This window comes from Thalassophryne amazonica, chromosome 1, assembly GCF_902500255.1.
Source record: "Thalassophryne amazonica chromosome 1, fThaAma1.1, whole genome shotgun sequence".
In the NCBI taxonomy this organism is placed as follows: Eukaryota; Metazoa; Chordata; class Actinopteri; order Batrachoidiformes; family Batrachoididae; genus Thalassophryne; species Thalassophryne amazonica.
The window spans coordinates 127,443,927-127,466,908 of record NC_047103.1 but is presented as its reverse complement, the minus strand read 5'-3'; the positions used below and the strand labels follow the sequence as shown (position 1 = coordinate 127,466,908).

Sequence of the window (22,982 nt, the reverse complement as noted above, 5' to 3'; positions counted from 1 at the left end):
GCCCTCAGCTGGTTCACCACATTTGCAATCTCACTGACATTTGGGGGTTCACAGCTAACTAGTAGATCAGCCATCATACTCCTGGCACTGGAAATGTCCATTAGTCCATCAGGAGAATCAACCAAAATATCCTTCCTTTCCTTCAAACGTTAAACCATTTAATTTAACATATTCAAGATCTAGCTATTTCCAAAAGAGGCCTCACTTCTCCACCAAACAAACAACAAAAGAAACATCATGCCCTGTCTGGCCAAACAAATAAATAAATAAATAAAAGGAAAAAAGATTGCACTTCTGGGCTTTTTTGCTGGCTTCATCCAACCTTCTCACCAGTGTTACTGACGATTGATTAATGAGAATCCCCGTCTTGATACCAATAGACAAGTGAAAATGTGAGTGTTAAAAAGTTATTTCATAACTTTTTTAAAGTGGTGACAAGCGCAAAATGTTCTCAAAGCTACAGTGTGTAAGACGTAGTGGCATCTAGTGGTGAATTTATAGATTACACTGTGTCATCATTTTTGGTAAATGGTAAATGGACTGCATTTATATAGCGCTTTTCCATCTGCATCAGATGCTCAAAGCGCTTTACAATTATGCCTCACATGCCAATGTCAGGGTGCTGCCATACAAGGCGCTCACTACACAGCGGGAGCAATAGGGGATTAAAGGCCTTGCCCAAGGGCCCTTAGTGATTTTCCAGTCAGGCGGATTGAACCCATGATCTTCTGGACTCAAGCCCAACACCTTAACCACTAGACCATCACCTCCCACCTCCATTTTCCATAATTTTGTTTCCCTTCATGTTTTCCTTTTTTTTTTGGTGAGGTTGATTCATACTCCCTTGTCTATATAATCCTCCATATGAACAATTATTAGGGTTCTAACACTAGCTTAGCATACACTAGCAACCAGGAGACCGTGCACAGGGCAGAAACCACAGATTCCTCTTTTTCTCTTGAGTTCTCTGGTCGTCTTGCAAAATGCAAAAGGGAAAGTAAGTTTGCCCCTTTTGGGCTACTGTATCAACATGGCATCCTCCATATGGGGGCTCACTCCAATGTAGATATGAAAACACAGTGTTTCACTGTTGCAGGTAATTAGGTACTAATTCACAGATGGTAATGAATGCTATAGTCCATTTCCACTAAGAAATACCCCTAAATTCTAAACGCTGTACCATTAAATATCATAACCAAATACATTATGTGCTGCTGGGAAGATCAGCTTAAAGCAATTTCTCATAAACTTGTGCACTGTTTAAAATTTGAATTTCAAAAGCAAAGATTAATGCCGCTCAATTACACTAAAATGTAATGACATTAAAAGCACACTATTTCTATGCAACAGATATTATAGTCACTGACGTTCCTCAGAATTACACAGTAGTATACTTCTTAAGCACATGTAATTTGATATTTTGATGCAAAGGAGGACCACCTCTAATACTACACTATTCACTGCCGTTCCTAACACTATATAGCATCACATCTACTCATCATCAGCGTCTACGATGTTTGATCACCTACCTGCTCAGATAAGACAGCAGAAATGACTGCATGAAACTGAATGGTTCACAGTAGTCAGAAAATAATAAAATACATTTTCATCTAAGAAAGGTCATCTTTAGTGGAGCAGCACACACACACACACACACACACACCTTTTCCTGAGTTCAGAATCCACAACAACTTGTCTCTTCTTTTGTGGAGGTGGCGACTCTCGGGTCTGGTGCATAGCTGTCACTTTCTCCCTTGTTGTCTCCTTGGTAACGCTCGTCATGACAGGATGGGTCAGCTCAGACTGCTGGGCTGCAGTGATGGCCGATGAGAGCTATGTATGTGCACAGGGGGGAAAAAAGGTTTTGACAAACTGCACAACAGCAGGTGTAATATCAGTATGCAGGTATCTGTCAGAATCATACAGGCCCACAGAGCACAGGCCTACCCTTGCCAAATGCCCACAGCCACATAAAATGCATATAAGGTGCCCACGTCATCCAGAGGTGATGAGTCCATGACTAGCCACATCCATCACACAATAAAAAGCTAAGTTATGACATCTGTGGGGGTTCAACATGAACAACAGCTGTGCAGCTTGTGTTTGGACAGATGTGAAATGGGGTTGCAGTGATGTGGTATTTCTATGGTGATGGACAGATTGTAACTGATGAGAGGACAAGGGTAAGAAGTTCAAGCAATGGTCTCACACACAGATCTTTTGATGCCACTGGCCAGCTGTTTGAACTTCCTCATGAAAAGCACAAAACAAGTTCTATCTGATGCAATTCATGCATTCCAACACAACTTAGACACAATATTCACAAAAAGACATATTGCGTAAAACTGCTTTTAACCCTCTGGGGTCCGAGAGCATTTTATACAGTTCACTCACCTGGCATAAATGTGTTATTATGGCTGTTAACAGCTCTCCCTGCATCCCACAATCAAGTTTTATGTCTCTTTTTTTCAAGACAACCTGTTCTTTCATAATATGTATATGCTTTTGTTGTGTTTTATAAGTGTAATAAAGGTTTACATTTAAAAATAACAAAGGAAAAGTAAAGCGAAAAATAATTTTCCACACACATTTATTCAAAGCACACAGCAAACTATAATAAACTTTTTTGACATTTTATAAAGGTAATTTGAGGTCTTGTGTGAAAGACTGTACAACAAAAAGTTCAAACAATAAACACAAATGCACATTTTGAACAATAAATACAAAATGGTCTATGCGTTTATGCTCCAGTCTGAAGAGCAGCCTGTCTCCCTCACCTCACTGATATGGTAAACAGTGCTTTACGCCAGAGGGAGAGAGCCACAGAGTAATCCAGTAACATTCAAATGCAAACTCGTGGAGCAATCCTGATAGTTACACACTCTTTGTTTGAGCATGTGAGATTGTCATGTGAGGCTCTCTGTCTGCTTTCACTTTCGCTGTGCGTAATGGCGCAGGGCGCATTGGAGGAGTTAGGGGGCTATTCAAACGGGCCAACTAGTAAGATATCACTCCTGAAAACGATCTTTGGTTTATTACGTGAGGTAAATCTGCCCTATAATTGGATTTTGGAAAACCATGTGATGGTGAACCAATTCCGATTGGACACTCACATTGCGCACATCATCACACAGCTTCTATGAGGAGTACAAAGATGGCCGACAGAAAGTCCGCAGAGTTAACTTTTCAGCAAAAAAAAGAGTATGTTTCTATGTTATATCATTAAAAAGTTATTTATAATTTAGTAAAGCTTGGTCCCAGCCATCGTATACGATGGTGTCGGCCCCAGAGGGATAATCTAACTTAAAGTCATGGATCATGCGTTAGGATTGTGGTGTTTTAGTTCAGTTTCATCACTCCATAGTGTCTGTTGTGTGGGCCGCCAGAAGAGGAGGTACTGCTGGCCCACCACCAGAGGGCACCCTGCCTGAAGTGCGGGCTTCAGGCACGAGAGGGCGCTGCCGCCACAGTCACAGCCGGGAGTGACAGCTGTTACTCATTTTGTCCTGACAGCTGTCACTCATTCTTCATCATCCCACTCCATAAAACCCAGACGTCATCTCCACCTCATCGCCGAGATATCGTACTTCAATGGAGGTAATATCCTCAGCCATTTGTGTTTACTTATAAGCTGTATATTGTGAGTGTTTGCAGGAGTACTGGTCCCTCTTCCTGTGGAGGCTGAGTGAGTGCAGGACGGCACTCTTTTCCTCTGAGGGATCACTGTAAATTCATCATCATATTGAGTGAGAGGTGGAGGTGGCATTCCCACCGTTATTGTTACTGGGTGTACACACACCCACACTTGACTGTCTTTGTTCTTCGCCAGCAGTACCAGATCCGACATTCGGGGACGGTGATCACCTGGGAATTCGGGATTTGGCAGCTCCAGTATTCACCAGGTTCGGTGGCGGCGGAAATCGTGTGGTTCCGGCTCTTCTCAGGACAGACGTCTTCTATCCTCGAGCCTGCCCACACGTCACCTTTGTGGATTGACTGTAATCATATTCTAAGATTGTCTGTGTATTTGTTGTGCACCTTCACAACATTAAATTGTTATATTTTGGCTCATCTATTGACCGTTCATTTGCGCCCCCTGTTGTGGGTCCGTGTCACTACACTTTCACAACAGGATATCTCGGCCAGCGTCATGGATCCCGAGGGGCGTCATCCATCTGTTGGACAGCCAATGGAAGAGCAGGGTGCACAGGCGTCTGCAGGAGGCGTGCTCGGTGAGTTGCAGCAAATCCTCACCGCCTTTACCGCTCGGCTGGATTTGATGTCCGAGCAAAACATCATCCTTAATCGCAGGATGGAATCTCTCACCGCACAGGTGGAAGTGCGCGATCAGAGCGCTGCTGCGGCTCCTCCTCCTGCCGACCAGGTGCCGGGTATTAACATTCCACTGGTCATTCAACAAACCCCCCTCCATCCCCTGAAGCATACATAAGTCCCCCTGAGCCGTACGGGGGTTGTGTGGAGACGTGCGCGGACTTTCTGATGCAGTGTTCGCTCGTCTTTGCACAACGACCCATGATGTACGTGTCTGACGCCAGCAAGGTGGCTTATGTTATTGCTTTGCTTTGGGGTAAGGCACGCGCCTGGGCTACGGCGCTCTGGGAACAGAACTCACGGTTGTTATCAGCATACACTGGGTTTGTGGGGGAGTTCAGAACAGTGTTTGATCACCCTAACAGAGGAGAGACCACTTCAACAATGCTGCTGTCAATGCGACAGGGGCGCCGGTGCGCAGCCGAATATGCAGTCGACTTCCGCATCGCGGCTGCGAGGTCCGGCTGGAATAACGTTGCGCTCCGCGCCGCCTTCATAAACGGACTGTCTTTGGTCCTGAAGGAGCATCTGGTAGCTAAGGAGGAACCGCGGGATTTAGATGGGCTTATCGATCTCCCCCTGTTGACGTTGTTAGGGAAACGCACAGGGCCAAAATGAGGAGGCTGGTCCGCAGGGAGTGTTTTCTCTGCAGCTCAAAGGAGCACATACAGAAAAACTGCCCCAAACGGCCACAACAACAACCGCCCTCAGAGACTGGGCTAAGGGGGGGTCAAAATATTCACGTGGGACACACACAGATCGCCACACGACTCCCAGTTACAATCCTGAGCGGGGATTTAACCCTTCAAGCCCCAGCACTGGTGGACACGGGGTCAGAAGGGAATTTGCTAGACAGCAGATGGGCAAGGGAGGTAGGGCTCCCTCTGGTGGCGCTTCCTTCACCATTGCAGGTGCGGGCACTAGATGGCACTCTCCTCCCTTTAATCACACACAAGACACAACCAGTAACTCTGGTGGTGTCTGGAAACCATCGGGAGGAGATTGAGTTTTTTGTAACTCCTTCTACCTCCCGCGTGATTTTGGGCTTCCCATGGATGTTGAAGCACAATCCCCGGATTGATTGGCCGTCTGGGGTGGTGGTTCAGTGGAGCGAAACCTGCCATCGGGTGTGTTTAGGATCCTCGGTTCCTCCCGGTTTACAGGCTAAGGAGGAGGTCAAAGTCTCTCCCAATCTGATGGCAGTGCCGGTTGAGTACCACGATCTTGCTGACGTCTTCAGCAAGGATCTGGCACTCAGCCTTCCCCCGCACCGTCCGTACGATTGTGCCATTGATTTGGTTCCAGGCGTTGAGTTCCCGTCCAGCAGGCTGTACAACCTCTCACGACCTGAGCGCAAATCAATGGAGACCTACATCCGGGACTCATTGGCTGCCGGGCTGATCCGGAACTCCACCTCCCCGATGGGGGCAGGTTTCTTTTTTGTGGGCAAGAAAGATGGCGGACTCCGTCCATGCATTGATTACAGGGGGCTGAATGAGATTACGGTTCGCAACCGATACCCGTTGCCATTGTTGGATTCCGTGTTCACCCCAATGCATGGAGCCAAAATCTTTACGAAGCTGCATCTTAGAAATGCGTATCACCTGGTTCGGATCCGGAAGGGAGACGAATGGAAGACGGCATTTAATACCCCGTTAGGTCACTTTGAGTACCTGGTCATGCCGTTCGGCCTCACCAACGCCCCCGCGACGTTCCAAGCCTTGGTTAACGATGTCTTGCGGGACTTCCTGCACTGATTCGTCTTCGTATATCTGGACGATATTCTCATCTTTTCTCCGGATCCTGAGACCCATGTCCAGCATGTACGTCAGGTCCTGCAGCGGTTGTTAGAGAACCGACTGTTTGTGAAGGGCGAGAAGTGCGAGTTTCACCGCACGTCTTTGTCCTTCCTGGGGTTTATCATCTCCTCTAACTCCGTCACCCCTGATCCGGCCAAGGTTGCGGCGGTGAGAGATTGGCCTCAACCAACAAGCCGTAGGAAGCTGCAACAGTTCCTCGGCTTCGCTAATTTCTATAGGAGGTTCATTAAGGGCTACAGTCAGGTAGTTAGCCCCCTGACAGCCCTGACCTCTCCAAAAGTCCCCTTCACCTGGTCGGATCGGTGCGAAGCCGCGTTCAAGGAGTTGAAACGACGGTTCTCTACTGCGCCAGTTTTGGTGCAGCCCTACCCTAGCCGCCAGTTCGTGGTTGAAGTGAACGCCTCTGACTCAGGGATAGGAGCCGTGCTATCCCAGAGCGGAGAGACCGATAAGGTTCTTCACCCGTGTGCCTACTTTTCTCGCAGGTTGACCCCGGCTGAACGGAACTATGACGTCGGCAATCGAGAACTCCTTGCGGTGAAAGAGGCTCTTGAGGAGTGGAGACACGTGTTGGAGGGAGCGTCTGTGCCGTTCACGGTTTTCACTGACCATCGGAACCTGGAGTATATCAGGACCGCCAAGCGGCTGAACCCCAGGCAAGCCCGCTGGTCACTGTTCTTCGGGCGTTTTGACTTCCGGATCACCTATCTCCCCGGGACCAAGAACCAGAGGTCAGATGCCCTGTCCCGGGTACACGAAGAGGAGGTCAAAACTGCACTGTCAGATCCACTGGAGTCCATCCTGCCTGAGTCCACTATCGTGGCCACCCTCACCTGGGACGTGGAGAAGATCGTCCGGGAGGCCCTGGCACGAAGCCCGGACCTGGGAACTGGACCAAAAGACAAGCTATACGTCCCACCAGAGGCCAGGGCTGCAGTCTTGGACTTCTGTCACGGTTCCAAGCTCTCCTGTCATCCAGGGGTGCGAAGGACCGTGGCAGTTGTCCGGCAGCGCTTCTGGTGGGCGTCTATGGAGGCCGACATCCAGGAGTACATCCAGGCCTGTACCACCTGTGCCAGGGGCAAGGCTGACCACAGGAAGTCCCAAGGTCAGCTCCAACCGCTTCCTGTGCCTCATCGCCCCTGGTCCCACATCGGCCTGGATTTTGTCACGGGTCTCCCACCGTCCCAGGGCAACACCACCATCCTCATGATAGTGGACCGATTCTCCAATGCGGCCCACTTCGTGGCCCTCCCGAAGCTCCCTACTGCCCAGGAGACAGCAGACCTCCTGGTCCACCACGTCGTCCGTCTGCATGGGATACCCACTGACGTAGTCTCGGATCGTGGTCCCCAGTTTTCCTCTCACGTCTGGAGGAGTTTCTGCAGGGAACTGGGGGCCACCGTGAGCCTCTCGTCCGGGTACCATCCACAGACGAACGGACAGGCAGAGCGGGCCAACCAGGAGCTGGAACAGACCCTCCGCTGTGTAACATCCGCGCACCCGACGGCCTGGAGTAACCATCTGGCCTGGATCGAGTATGCGCATAACAGCCAGGTGTCTTCTGCCACCGGCCTCTCCCCATTTGAGGTGTGTTTGGGGTACCAGCCCCTTTATTTCCTGTGGTGGAGGGAGAGGTCGGTGTGCCCTCGGTCCGGGCCCACCTTTGGAGGTGCCGTTGGGTGTGGCGCACCGCCCGTGCTGCCTTGTTGAAGGCCCGGACGAGAGCGAAGACCCATGCAGACCGCCGGCGGTCCCCGGCCCCTGCATACCAGCCCGGGCAGGAGGTGTGGTTGTCGACGAAGGACATCCCTCTGCAAGTACAGTCACCGAAACTGATGGACAGGTTCATCGGCCCGTTTCGCATCCTCAAGGTCCTCAGCCCTGCCGCAGTGAAGCTCCAGCTCCCAGCTTCACTGCGGATCCACCCGGTGTTCCACGTCTCCAAACTCAAACCATACCACACCTCACCCCTCTGTGCTCCTGGTCCGGTGCCGCCTCCTGCCCGGATCATTGACGGGGAGCCGGCTTGGACGGTGCGCCGGCTCCTGGACGTCCGTCGAATGGGCCGGGGGTCCAATATCTGGTGGACTGGGAGGGGTATGGACCCGAAGAACGCTCCTGGGTGAAGAGGAGCTTCATCCTGGATCCGGCCCTCCTGGCCGATTTCTACCGCCGACACCCCGATAAACCTGGTCGTTGAGGGGGGGGTCCTGTTGTGTGGGCCGCCAGAAGAGGAGGTACTGCTGGCCTACCAGCAGAGGGCGCCCTGCCTGAAGTGCGGGCTTCAGGCACGAGAGGGCGCTGCCGTCACGGACACAGCCGGGAGTGACAGCTGTTACTCATTATGTCCTGACAGCTGTCACTCATTCTTCATCATCCCACTCCATAAAACCCAGACGTCATCTCCACCTCATCGCCGAGATATCGTACTTCAATGGAGGTAATATCCTCAGCCATTTGTGTTTACTTATAAGCTGTATATTGTGAGTGTTTGCAGGAGTACCGGTCGCTCTTCCTGTGGAGGCTGAGTGAGTGCAGGACGGCACTCTTTTCCTCTGAGGGATCACTGTAAATTCATCAGCATATTGAGTGAGAGGTGGAGGTGGCATTCCCACCGTTATTGTAACTGGGTGTACACACACCCACACTTGACTGTCTTTGCTCTTCGCCAGCAGTACCAGATCCGACAGTCGGGGACGGTGATCACCTGGGAATTCGGGACTTGGCGGCTCCAGTATTCACCAGGTTCGGTGGCGGCGGAAATCGTGTGGTTCCGGCTCTTCTCAGGACAGACGTCTTCTATCCTCGAGCCTGCCCACACGTCACCTTTGTGGATTGACTGTAATCATATTCTGAGATTGTCTGTGTATTCGTTGTGCACCTTCACAACATTAAATTGTTATATTTTGGCTCATCTATTGACCGTTCATTTGCGCCCCCTGTTGTGGGTCCGTGTCACTACACTTTCACAACAGTGTCAGCTCCATTTGGCTTGTGTCTGTGCGTGTGGGCACTGCAGTGTTCATAATACTGTGTCATTCATAATCATCACACGTCCTGAGGTTTCTGAATATTTGTTTGTATATTTGTCCCCACTCGTCATGCTGTCTTTGTTGTTGCTGTTATGTTCATGATTCATGCCACTATTGAGTCCTGTCCACCTACTGCTTTCCTGTCGAGGTTCGGAGCCCTGTCTGTTTCTCGGTCTGTCATTCCTCTCTGCAGTTTACTCCAGTTTGCTTAAATTGCTGCTGTCATCATCCTGCAGCTGCACACTGTATTCGTCACCCCAGGGGCCTGTACTACGAAGCGGGGTTAACTTACTCAGATGTAACCCAGGGTCAACCTCTTAAACCGGGGTTGACAAAACCTGGTTCCCTCAAGTGGCGTTAATCAGTACTACGACGCTGAATAAGATGTTGATTTGATGAACCTGTGTTAACCTAAGTGGAGTATGTGCACGTTCACATAAAAGGGGCGGGTTGCAGCATATGTCACCATTTTTTCAATGATGGCGCGGTCACCTTACTTTACCGGAGAAGAATGCACGATTTTGATGCGGAGCTACAAGGAATTTAAATTAACGTTAAGGGGGAAATCGAACACATCGTCTGCCAATAAAGCAAGACAGGCTTGTTGGCAACGTATTGCTGATCGGGTAAATGCATAATTGTTATCCAAATCTGTTACAGATGATTAACCTGTGGAATGTCTGATATGTGTAGAAAAATGCCCCTCTTCCATTAATTACGCCCAGATGCAACACGATTCAGAAGTGGCCATAGGCCTACTAATAAATGTTAGGTTAATTTAATGTTTCCTAAATAGGCTACCTTGACTGTATGATTGCTATTCCTAATCCTGTCAATATGTCAGATGCAATAGCAGTGCCAAATGCACCTGGCAGCAGGTGAAGATGAAATATAAAAACATCCTTCAGAACGGTAGGTTTATATTCATAGCTTGATAAGCCCCACTTCGCCTAATTAATGGACATGCATTAGACCTATTTTGATATTAGTAATTACCCGAGATTGCATACAACCCTTCTTTGATTTACATTGCGGATAAATGGCCAGGGAAAACGACAAATGCATCCAACAGTTTAGATAGAGCATCACCGATGGAATACATAAATTTTCCACTGGCAGAATATCTAAGCGTAAGGCACATTATCTGCTCGATCGTCGGGGCATTGCTACACTGTAACAAATGACTTGTTTTTAGAGGAAAACGCTGGCAGCTGTGATTACCAGGGACTTCCTGTAAAACATACAGCAGCACAGTAGATAACATTACAGACATAATATGTATATTGATTTACAGTGAATGAACCACGGCTGACTCATATTAAAGGAACTGTTAAATCTACAAACAAGAGCTCTTTTTTTTGTACATTTAACTGCTGTATTTTTTACAGTGGTGACCACAGCTGCCAGCGTTTTCCTGTAAAAACAACATTCTTTTATTACAGTGTACGATGGATGATGTTACAGACATCTGGTCCGATCAGCTGACAAAGATAACAAATTCCCTCGGCTGAGGATCTATATCATTCATAGAGAATATCATCCGGGTATGTCAGCGGATTCCGGTGGTCTTTAAAAACCCTCACCCTGCGGAGAGAGCCCCCACAATTTGTGCCCCAATATCAAACGGATCATCCAGGTAGGCTGGCATTGTCTTCGGAGTGATGCAGGTGGATGGACAGTACTTATAAAGGGAGTGGTTAAGCGAGAACCTCATGCTAATCCTAGACCATAACCTGCTCGGAGCAGGTTTGGCGCAAAGCGTAAGTTCCCGTGGCAGCATGCCTCAATCGAAACCTATCCACCTTTCGTAGTACGGGTTAACCAGGAAGTTACCACCCTCTCTACTTTTAAGATTAGGCTTAAAACTTTCCTTTTTGCTAAAACTTATAGTTAGGTCTGGATCAGGTGACCCTGAACCATCCCTTAGTTATGCTGCTATAGACTTAGACTGCTGGGGGGTTCCCATGATGCACTGAGTGTTTCTTTCTCTTTTTGCTCTGTATGCACCACTCTGCATTTAATCATTAGTGATTGATCTCTGCTCTCTTCCACAGCATGTCTTTTTCCTGGTTCTCTCCCTCAGCCCCAACCAGTCCCAGCAGAAGACTGCCCCTCCCTGAGCCTGGTTCTGCTGGAGGTTTCTTCCTTTTAAAAGGGAGTTTTTCCTTCCCACTGTCGCCAAGTGCTTGCTCACAGGGGGTCGTTTTGACCGTTGGGGTTTTTCTGTAATTATTGTCTGACTTTTGCCTTACAATATAAAGCGCCTTGGGGCAACTGTTTGTTGTGATTTGGCGCTATATAAATAAAATTGATTTCATTTGATTTACTCCACACGTCATCAACTTACTCCCGAAGTTACCCTGATAAGCCAGTAACCCCGCTTTGTAGTACAGGCCCCTGCTTCTTTCTGTCTTTCTCATACTGTATTTCACACTGCAAATCTGTGTTTGTGTCCTGCATTTGGGTTCAACTTCCCAAATATCCTGACAAAGTGTCTCTAATATCCCAAAATTCCATGTCTGGGCATGGACACATTTCTTGTCAAAGGCAAAATTTAATGAAATGGCTACTTTGAAGACTTCTGTGGTGTTTGCATGGGCTGCATGCTCTGTGGCACACCCACATGGTCTTTCTCAGGTCATTTCATAATGTGCACCTGATGTGTTTTTTATGCTTTACGACGCAATTGTGCATAATGGACTAAGTCCTAAATAATACACTAAACATACAAAAAATGGACAAGTTGATGATTTTTTTAAGATTTCAAATTTCCCGTGTGAAAGTCAGCCAGCAGGGGTGCATGTGACATCACTCCAGGAAGGCTTCACATTGCTCCCTGCTTCAAAGCATGGACAATGCAGCTCCTTTTGAGGAGAAAAATCATCGTAGAGTGTGAAAATTTGTCTTGTAGGTGCATTACAGCTTGTCTGCTCAAGTGAAAGAGAAGAGGAGAATGTCAGCATTCCTTGCTTCCCCAGCGGCCCAAAATTACAATGTGGATTAAATGTTTGCAGAGCGTAACTACAAAATGCTGAGGATTCCTTCATGGAAGAACCAATGCTTCTGTCTGAAACGGGAATAAAAATGACCTGAAAACATGTGTTCAAGCCAGAAGCACTATTTCCAAAGTTAGAGGAAAATATGGTGTTGTGAAAGTGTAGTGACACGGACCCACAACAGGGGGCGCAAATGAACGGTCAATAGATGAGCCAAAAAAGTAACAATTTAATGTTGTGAAGGTGCACAATGAATATACAGACAATCTCAGAATCTGATAACAGTCAATCCACAAAGGTGACGTGTGGGCAGGCTCGAGGATAGAAGACGTCTGTCCTGAGAAGAGCCAGAACCACACGATTTCCGCTGCCACCGAACCTGGTGAATACTGGAGCCGCCAAGTCCCGAATTCCCAGGTGATCACCGTCCCCGACTGTCGGATCTGGTACTGCTGGCGAAGAGCAAAGACAGTCAAGTGTGGGTGTGTGTACACCCCGTAACAACAACGGTGGGAATGCCACCTCCACCTCTAATACACACTCGTGCAGCGTCTGTGTAACCACTTATCTGACGGGAAGTAGGACGAAACAGTCGCGACCCACGCCGGTCCTCTGGTTAGACAGCTGCAACACAATAGCTCTTGGAATCAATCAATACAGGCAGAGAAAGTTACCTCCATAGAAGTACGATATCTCGGCGAAGAGGTGGAGATGACGTCTGGGTTTTATGGAGTGAGATGATGAAGAATGAGTGACAGCTGTCAGGAAATAATGAGTGACAGCTGTCACTCCCGGCTGTGTCCGTGGCGGCAGCGCCCTCTCGTGCCTGAAGCCCGCACTTCAGGCAGGGCGCTCTCTGGTGGTGGGCCAGCAGTACCTCCTCTTCTGGCGGCCCACACAACATATGGGTCCTGATGATTTTAATAAAATATCCCCGAGATGGAGAGAAAAGTCACGGACGGTAAGTCCGTTACATGTCTCACCCTTTTTTTTGTTGGTAGTATGTGTATTCTGTTAAGGCGAAAATGAAATGAGTGAGGTCAGATTCGCATGGACGGACAGATCAAAGACAGACCAAACGTGCACACACACACACGCACACACAGCTCTGCCAGACGTGCTGAACTATGACTGTCCAATAATTCTGACACATATACACATTGATGAAGATCAGACCGTCACACCTGCTGTGTGCCAGGCACATTTCATCTGCAGCGCTGTGCCACTCTGGAGCAGACTTTGCCCTTCTAAGCTTAAACCTGTTCCAAGTTTTCTAAGTTTGGAACAGCTCGATGCGACCTGGAACAGGACGGTGCTGCCTCGGTTCTCTCTGTCTCCATACACCTCAACCACCTGTTACTTTTCATGTGAATGGAGATATTTTAATGAGTGCTTGTACAGACAGGACTTATTTGACCAATGAATGTGGAAAATCCCGCTATGAAAAGTAAAAGTAAAAAAACCCTGTGTGTGTGTGTGTGTGTGTGTGTGCGCGCGCGCGCGCGCTGTGGTCTGCTTTTGAATTTTTACTGGAAAAATCCTGGGATTTTATATATAAGTGTAATATATAAAAGTGTAAAAATATAATTAAAGAATTAACAGGTTGCGAGTATTTCCGTTCACATTACCTGCATCCCTGTCAGAGTCTGTTATATTTGCTCCATTTGTCGTCAAATCTAAAACCTGTCAAACTGATCACCAAATACAACTGCATAGTTATCATGTCCATTAGTATTTGAAGTGTCTATCTCATATGAGCTTTAAGACACAGACAAAATAACATTTTCCTGGGGGCTGCTTGTGAAAAGTGCTACTTGAATTGGTAGTACTTTGCCAAAATAATGTGTGTTAGGTGTAGCAAGGATGCTTTGGGGACCTTCACAGAACAAAGTGTGTTTTCTTTACCTTCCCCCTTTAACAAAACACTGGAACACTGCTCAACTCTCGATGTCTGCATCACCTCAAGTGGACACCAGTGTGTTTACCTAAACTGCCTGAACCAGGATACATGTAAACCCACGTAATTCTTTAATAAACTTATAACATCCAGGATATCCAACAGTTAGCCTCAAAGTGTTCTTGAGGGGCCAAATGGTCTCCTTCCTGCCTTATCAGTGACCTTTGTAAAACAACTCCCTCAACCCCATCAGAGACCGTAAACATCGATGTCCATGATCAACACTGATGGAAACGCAACAACTCTTATTCGCCAAGTATCCACAGAATACAAGGAATTTGACTTTGGTCTGAGCTGCACTCTCTCTGTATGGGCATGTATAAATATACTAAACACTGAATAATTCACTGTAAAAAAGTGCAAATGAAATGTGCAACTAAAATATAATATGCAATAAGACAAAAAAAAAAAGAATATGTAAAACAGACAACAGATTGAAGTAAAATTGTAAATGAGGTACAGTTGTATGTAAACGTGTGGGCACCCCTGATGATTTCCATGATTTTCATGATTTTCCTTTAGAAATCATTGGTTGTCTGGATCAGCAATTTCAGTTAAATATATCATGTAGCAGACAAACGCAGTTATATTTGAAAAGTGAAATGAAGTTTACAGGATTTACATAAAGTGTGCAATAATTCTTTAAACAAAATTAGACAGGTGCATAAATTTGAGCACCCCAACAGAAAAAATACATCAATATTTAGTAGATCAGCCTTTTGCAGAAATAACAGCCTCTACAAGCTTCCTATAGCTTCCAATGAGAGTCTGGATTCTGGCTGAAGGTATTTTGGACCATTCTTCTTTACAAAACATCTCCAGTTCAGTCAGTTTTGTTGGTTTCTGAGCATGGACAGCCCACTTAAAATCACACCACAGATTTTCAATAATATTCAGGTGTGGGGACTGAGATGGCCATTCCAGCACATTGTACTTGTTCCTCTGCATGAACGCCTTAGAAGATTTTGAGCAGCGTTTAGGGTCGTTGTCTTGTTGAAAGATCCAGTGCAACTTCAACTCTGTCACTGATTCATGAACATTGTTCCCAAGAATCTGCTGATATTGACTGGAATCCATGTGACCCTCAACTTTAACAAGATTCCCAGGACCTGCACTGAGCACACAGCCCCACAGCATGATGGAACCACCTCGGAATTTTATTTTATTGTAGGTAACAAGTGTTTATCTTGTATATCTTTTTCTGCCATGCATACCACCCATTGTTATGCCTACATAACTCAATTTTATTTTCTTCAGTCCACAGCACCTTATTCCAAAATAAAGCTGGCTTGTCCAAATATGCTTTAGCATACCTCAAGTGACTCTATTTGTGGTGTGTACTCAGAAAAGGATTCCTCTGCATTACAACATTTCCTTGTGCAAAGTATGCTGTGTAGTTGAATGATGCACAGAGACACTATCTATAGCAAGATCATGTTGTAGGTCTTTGGAGCAGGTCTGTGGGTCGATGACTGTTCTCACCATCCTTCACTTAAGCTTATCTGAGAATTTTCTTGGCCTGCCACTTTGGGCCTTAGTACTGTGCCTGTGGTCTTCCATTTCCTCACTATGTTCCTCACAGTGGAACCTGGCAGCTGAAATCTCTGAGATAGCTTTTTTAATCCTTCCCCTAAACCATGATATTGAACAATCTTTATTTTCAGGTCATTTGAGAGTTGTTTAGAGGCTCCCATATTGCCACTCATCAGAAGAGATACAAAGATGGAAAACATTTGCAAATAGCAACCTTAAATACCCTTTCTCATGATTGGATTCACCTGTGTAAGGAGGTCAAGGGCCAATGAGCTTACCAAACCAATTTTGTGTTCCAATTATTAGTGCTAAATGTATTCAACTCAGTAAAATGACAAATTTATACACCTGTCCAATTTTGTTTAAATATTTATTGCATACTTTCTGTAAATACTAGAAACTTCATTTCACTTCTCAAATATGAGGTCTGTCCAACAAGTATCGGACCTTTTTATTTTTTGCAAAAAACATATGGATTTGAATCACATGTGATTGCATCAGCCAAGCTTGAACCTTCGTGCGCATGCGTGAGTTTTTTCACGCCTGTCAGTTGCATCATTCGCCTGTGAGCAGGCTTTGTGTGAGCAGTGGTCCACCCCTCTCGTCGGATTTTTATTGCAAATAAATGTCTGAACGATTTGGAGCTTTGCTGCATCAAATTTTTCCAGAAACTGTGAGAGACCTCCAGCTGGACACCATTCGGAAAATTTAGATGGCTTTCAGCGACGATTTTATGGGGATTACACAGATTAAAGAGTGCTCCAGCCGGTTTAAAGACCGCCCACAGCGTCTGAGAGCGAGGCAAACTTCAGGAGTTTAACAGAGGGGTTCCCTGAGGTGCAGCTGTTTGTGTAGAGGGGGAAGAGCAGTGGGGAGAGCACACGCCCCTGAAGTGCGCCAATGCTGATTGTCCATGTGCTGGATATGATGCTCTCCAGCCTCACCTGCTGTGTCCTGCCTGTCAGGAAGTTGGAGATCCACTGACAAGTGGGATTTGGCACAGAGAGTTTTTTTGTGGAGAATGTCGGAGATGATGGTGTTGAATGCTGAGCTGAAGTCCACAAACAGGATCCTCGTGTACGTTTCTGCCGAGTCCAGGTGCTGTGGGATGTAAAGCAGTCCCATGTTGACTGCATCCTCAACTGACCCAAACTACAGGGGGTCCAGTAGGGGTCCTGTGATGTCCTGCAGGTGGCTCAACACCAGCCATTCAAAAGACTTCATGACTACAGGTGTCAGGGTGATGGGACTGTAGTCATTTAGTCCTGTTATGGAGAGTTTCTTTGGCACTGGGATAATAATGGAGCATTTTAAGCAGGAAGGGACCATGCACAGTTACAGAGATTTGTTGAAGATCAGTGTGAAGACAGGAGTCAATTGATCAGTACAAGTGCTGGCACGCATCCTCTTCATAGATTGTTAGTGCAGGTGGTGTTGCAGAGGGGAGGGGGAGAAAGCTGCATGGGGAACAGAGCAGTAGGCATCCTTTATTGTAGTGTAGCAGTGGTCAAGAATGTTCCCTGGTGGAACACGTGACGTGCTGTCCATCTTTACAGAGTTCATGGCTCAGATTTTCTTAAAATCCCCTAAAATGATGATCAGGGAATCTGAATACTTTCTCTCCACTTCTGTGACCTCGTCAGCAAGGTGCTGCTGCGCCTCTGTTTCACATACCTATGGTGGAATATACACACTGACCAGCATGAACGGGGAGAACTCCTGAGGTGAATAGAATGGAAGACAGTTTATGAAAAAAGTCTCCAGCTGAGGGCTGCACATCCTCTTCAACACTGCGACATCTGTTCAACAACTTTCATTTATATAACAGCATGTTTTGCCTCCTCTAGTCTCCCCAGAGAGCTCCATTACATGATCTGAGTGCAGCCGCTAGAAGCCGGGGAGGTGTAGTGCCCTGTCGGGGATATGTTCACTGAGTCAGGATTCAGTGAAGCGCCATGTGGCTGATCTCCCGAAGTCTGAGTTTTTTTCTGGGGAAGAGCAGCAATAATTCATCTGTACTGTTCGACAGAGAGCGTACATTGGTGAAGTGGATAGACAGATGCACCGTGTGCAGCCCCTGCTGTCTCAGCCTTCCCACCGGGTGAACGGGACACTTGCAGCATAAATCACCAAACCCCTCAGGGTCCCAGCTAACCCTGCCCCAAGGTGCAAGAAAATCATCTCAGGCTGAGCCCTCAGTGTATGGTGGAAGGAAGTCCTCAGACCAACAGATGTCACCTGATTCGGGTCCACATAAGTCAGCAATCCTCAAGTGTTCTGATGGTCTTTGCTGTCAGGTGGATGCTCAAAATGGCTTAGTGGAATTCTCCTAATAATAAAAATATTTTTTGTGAACTCAAAAATTTACCACTAAATTCCAAATAAGTTTGTTCTTATTAATTTCTATCCATATTTATTTCCTCATTCTCTTTCCTCCTTTGTGTTTCTCAGCCTCACCTCACCCCAGTAACAAAACTATGAATCATTGTCAATCACAAAATCTCAGTAAAATGTGTTTATGACCTGTAAATATGTAAATAAATGTTAAAAATTACACCTGCTGTTTGTCTTGTGTCCAGTTGAAGACAGATATTTAATCAATCATATTCATAACTTCCAACTTTCAGATTTAGACTGATCAATTTGGATATTTTCCTGCTTCTCTGGCAGGTGGTGTCACTCTGAGGTATTTCATTAAGGTAATTAAGATTTAATTAAGTATTCTGTTCATTTAAATAGGCTACTACATAGGCTCACAATTCAATCATTCAGGTGTTTTTCTATTTTTTTCCCAAAAATAACAAAGCACATCCGACCACAAAATGTGACTTAGCAACAACAACCTCTGACCTGCTGCTCCCCCTGAGCTCGGGGCTGCGCGGGACACTGCTGCAGCCCCTCCACACTCACAGTGCCTCAATTCGGATGACGGACTGTCTTAAAGTTTAGCGTACATAGACAATCAAATGTATATGTATGGTTGTTCTAATTCTGATGTTTGCCATTATTACATTCAACTTGTAATAATTGTGGATTGATTGTATTTTTGTCTGAGGTGATTGGGTGTGAAGAAATTTTGTTGCACTTGTAATGACAATGGGCCTCATGTATCAACGTTGCGTACGGCGATATTTGAGTGTATATGGGGTGTACGCCAAAACAGCTGCACTACTTGGCATTTATCAATGTGGTCGTTGGCGTACGCTGTGCTGAAAATATACACCAGGACGAGAGGTGGCGTAAATTATACACCAAAATGAACCAGCACTGGAATCCACATAAAAATGAAGATGATCAACATGATAAACAGTGCCATTATACAAATCAATGCATATGTTACATAAATAACACTTTCCTGATTATACTACATAATAATCAATACAAATCCCGCCTTTGCGGGATTGTTGGTCTCGAGCACGATCCGTGGCTACAGCGCTGACAGGAAGGAAAGCGCTGCTCGCCTTTTTCTCCAGACTTCGAGCCTGGAGCCAGAGCAGCGCTGAGCTTAACTTCATGTGGTGTGATCGTTTTAGACTATGAAATTGATAATAACAACTGTAGTTTCGTTATTCCCTTAATTCGCCCGTGCTGCAATCAGGTTTTGACGTCTCCATTCGGTTGTCACAATAAAATAAATACAGAAATACATTTAAAAAATAAAGAAATCTGACAGATTAGGCGTGTCTTATTAATTGAGCGAGCAAATATCCACATGTCAAGAATTATTGACATGTGAAAAGAGAATACAGCGGTCCCCCGCTATAACGCCGTTCACCTGTCGTGGCCTCGGACGCTCGCGGAGTATTTAGTCCAATTTTGCATGCCTTTTTTTTTATAGTGTTCTGTGTTCTGCGTATCTGTTTATAAGAATCTTGTTGCCCAGAAGAGAAAAGAGCGCCAACAACTACTCATAACTGTGTTTGTCACTCGGAAACAAACACCTGCAGCCAGGTGTGAGTGGAAAAAGGCGCGGCGCCAGGATGCAGAGGCCCGATCTGTGAAATACTGGTCAGTCACTATTAATAATTTCTTATGTGTCCGACCTCGTTCGTTGATCGTTAAAATTAATTCGTTAGTTCTAAATGCCATCACAATTATTTATAGGAAAACGTTTTATTTTTATTTCTCAAACAAATGTTTGGGCCTGAAAACAGTTTGGTTTATTTTCCTACTAAGGTTTGAACTTTGAGAGTGTTTACACATGAGAGAAAAGTGAGAAAATGTTCATGCCTGATTGAGAAAGTGTATAAACTGTGTAGTGAGGGGTTTTACAGCTTTGAAACGTCTATAATAATTGTAAAAAATAACGCTGCCTAACGTCGCGGTTTCGCGTATTTCGGGCTATTTTTTTAGAACGTAACTCCAGCGATTAATGAGGGATCACTGTAACACTTTATTGATTATATACTACAAAACAATTGATACGACAGCCGCTTTTGACGCTCTATTGGCATGCGTCGTGATTGGTGGAGTTCTTTTTCTTTGCCGTCTTTCCGGCTTCCATGTCATAAAATGAGGGTGTGTCTGAAGCGGAGTCTGAATATTTATGGGTGTGTTTATTATAATTACGATCGTTTCCACCCGCCGCATTTATCAAGATCAGGCGTACGCCAGAAATGGGCAGGTGCGCACTGCTTGATACATGTCACGGCGACTTTGGTGTATTTCAAGTTTACGCCATAAATTTATGCCACAAGTGCGCAACATTGATACATGAGGCCCAATAAATCTATCCATCTATCTATCTATCTTAATACTCTCATTGAAAGGTAGTGTAATAGAAGTGCTACATTCTGCTCACTTCTTAATCAGTTTGTTAACCTTTTATGGCCCACTCTGTGTGTTTTAGAGAAAGCACTGCCTAAATAACATACCCATTAGCATTACTTTTGAAAATATGGTAAATGATTCATTTACAAACTGAAAGACCTTTTAAAATTTCAATTTAAGAACTGGCATCCAGTTTAGATCATTTCAGGTTCAACAATAATGATAAAAATACTAAAACAATGGTGAACAGACAACTTTATTTCAAGTTGCTGGATACGATTTTAGAAATGTCAATTTCAGGAACACAACCAGCCAGCTTCTTATATTAACTCTTGTGATGCTGCTAAATACTTTGACGATGATGATGATGATGATGTCCATCCTTCGCTACTGTAGGTGAACACGGATCCCATTATTCCATCATTTATCTTACTGTATTTCTTTGTTTTTGTTTATTAATTTTTCAGAGGTTTATGTGTGCAATGATGGTAGATTAGACCAATCCTCACTTGAACTGTCTGTTGCACTGTGGGCAGGAGACTGCAGAGGTGGACTGAAAAGTGGTGATTTCTCTGCCTTTCCGCTGTTGATGTTTTCCCTCTGGCTCCCTCACTTTCTTCAATTCAAATTCTCATACCCCACTGTGCACTGTAGAACACCAGGAAGAGCGGTTTCGTGCTGCATCCTCCTAGGTTTTGTTGTTGATGTTGCATCACTTGAGGGAGGCCTTTTGAATGTCCTTGTAATGTTTGAGTTGACCTCCTCAAGACTGTCTTCTTTTAGCATGCCATACCTCAATCTCTTTGGCAGTCAATGGTCAAAAATGCAACATTCATACTGCCCCACCCGAGTTGTACACATATTAATGTGGCATGGATGCTCTCCATCTCTGCCATCTGGAGCACCTGTATGTCAGGGGTTCTGTCCTGCCATTTGATGTGCAGTAGAAGGTAACTATTGTGGAAAGAATTCAGCTGCTTTGTTGAACACAGCACATGCATACGGTAAAGCTGGGAAGACAACTGCATGGTAGACCTTGACCCTTTTTTGCAGGCTGATCCCCCTTTAATCCTGTACTATATCTTGAAATATGCCAAAAGCTGAGCTGGCTCTGGCTATCCTCTATGAGACTTTGTCATCAATACTGACCGATAAGGAAATTTGAAATACTCTTAACTACAGACTGAGAAATGAAAGAAAATGAAATGAAAAGAACTTAGCCTGGAGACTATCATATGCTTTATATATCAGACCGTAGTGTCAAAAAATGTTGTGTTTTGCCTCACTTTGCGTTGTAGAAGATAAATGTTCTGTCAATAACTCCATATTGCCATTTTTGACAAGACACACAGTGGGTTGCTGGCCACATTCAGTCCTCACACAGCCAGCTTGAGATCACTGAGTTTGAGAAATATGTAAATTCTTTGAATGCTTTAATTTATTTTTTGCAGGTTGAAGAATTTAGTAGAGCAGCTGGTGTGATTACTGCTATGGCCTTGCTACCATGGAAATGTGTGTGTGGGTGTGTGTGTGTGTGTGTGTGTGCGCGCACATATTTGAAGCATTGAAAACTGACCCTGCAGAGGTCAAACTGCTAATTATCTGACTGATTATGAAGAATACTTCATTGCAAAGAGAGACAGAGAGGAACATAGAGTGAAAGCAAATATAGGAGGAAAGGCAGAGACATGTAACCTGTGTGACCAGTAAGATGATGATTGATTTTTCTCTCTGCTGCAGAATGGTGCATATGTGCCCATGATCATAGACTGCTATTTGAAATGATGTGATTTTTGTGAAGACTATGGGAAGATAATGGATGCTAAGATAACCAAATATATGTTAATTAATGCAGGAAAAAAATCTCCCATTCTCCCATTCTCAAATCTGTAAAGATGATTTTTTGAGTGCCATGTCTGTGGGGGCAGATTTCTAACACTGATGGATCAGTAAAACTAACTTAATGAAACCCTGTTCTGATAAACTTGGTCAAATTTAACTTAAACTTTGCTCAAATACATCTTCTTACACAAATACCATGTTTCCAGTCACTGTCAAAACGATTCCTAATATTTGCTCAAATATATATATATAGAGAGAGAGAGAGAGAGAGAGAGAGAGAGAGAGAGAGAGAGAGAGAGAGAGATTAAATTATTGGTTGCCCTTAATTGTGTCTTTAGGAAGTAAAAGATGTCTTACCTTTAACCTTTATGTATCTTGCCAGCTTTTTCTGTCTTGTCATAAATGGTGAAAATACAAAGTTTTCAGACAGCAAATCTTCAAACTGTATTGGGTTGTACACCAAAGGTGATTATATTTTACAGATTCATTATAATATTATGTTGAATCAAATAACTTCTTTGGTTTAATGTATTCAGACAGGAAAGCAACTGGGTTGTACAGGACAGTCAGGTGCTGAACAGCTGAGAAACCACATGGTACAACACTGTATGGTCTTACATAAAAGGCTATTTCTTACATAAAAGGCTATTTTGGGGTCATTTTCAGTTCAAATTTTTAAATAATGGTACCAGTTTGT

At 45.1% G+C, this 22,982-nt stretch overlaps 1 protein-coding gene across 1 annotated transcript in view; it reads right to left on the bottom strand.

The window, feature by feature from the left end:
• dmd (dystrophin) overlaps positions 1 to 22,982 on the bottom strand; it is a 1,392,820-nt gene that overhangs the window by 818,781 nt on the left and 551,057 nt on the right. The window contains exon 19 of the mRNA XM_034174291.1: positions 1,664 to 1,833. Coding sequence (XP_034030182.1) covers positions 1,664 to 1,833 — 170 coding nt within the window. The remainder of the gene's footprint in view (positions 1 to 1,663; positions 1,834 to 22,982) is intronic.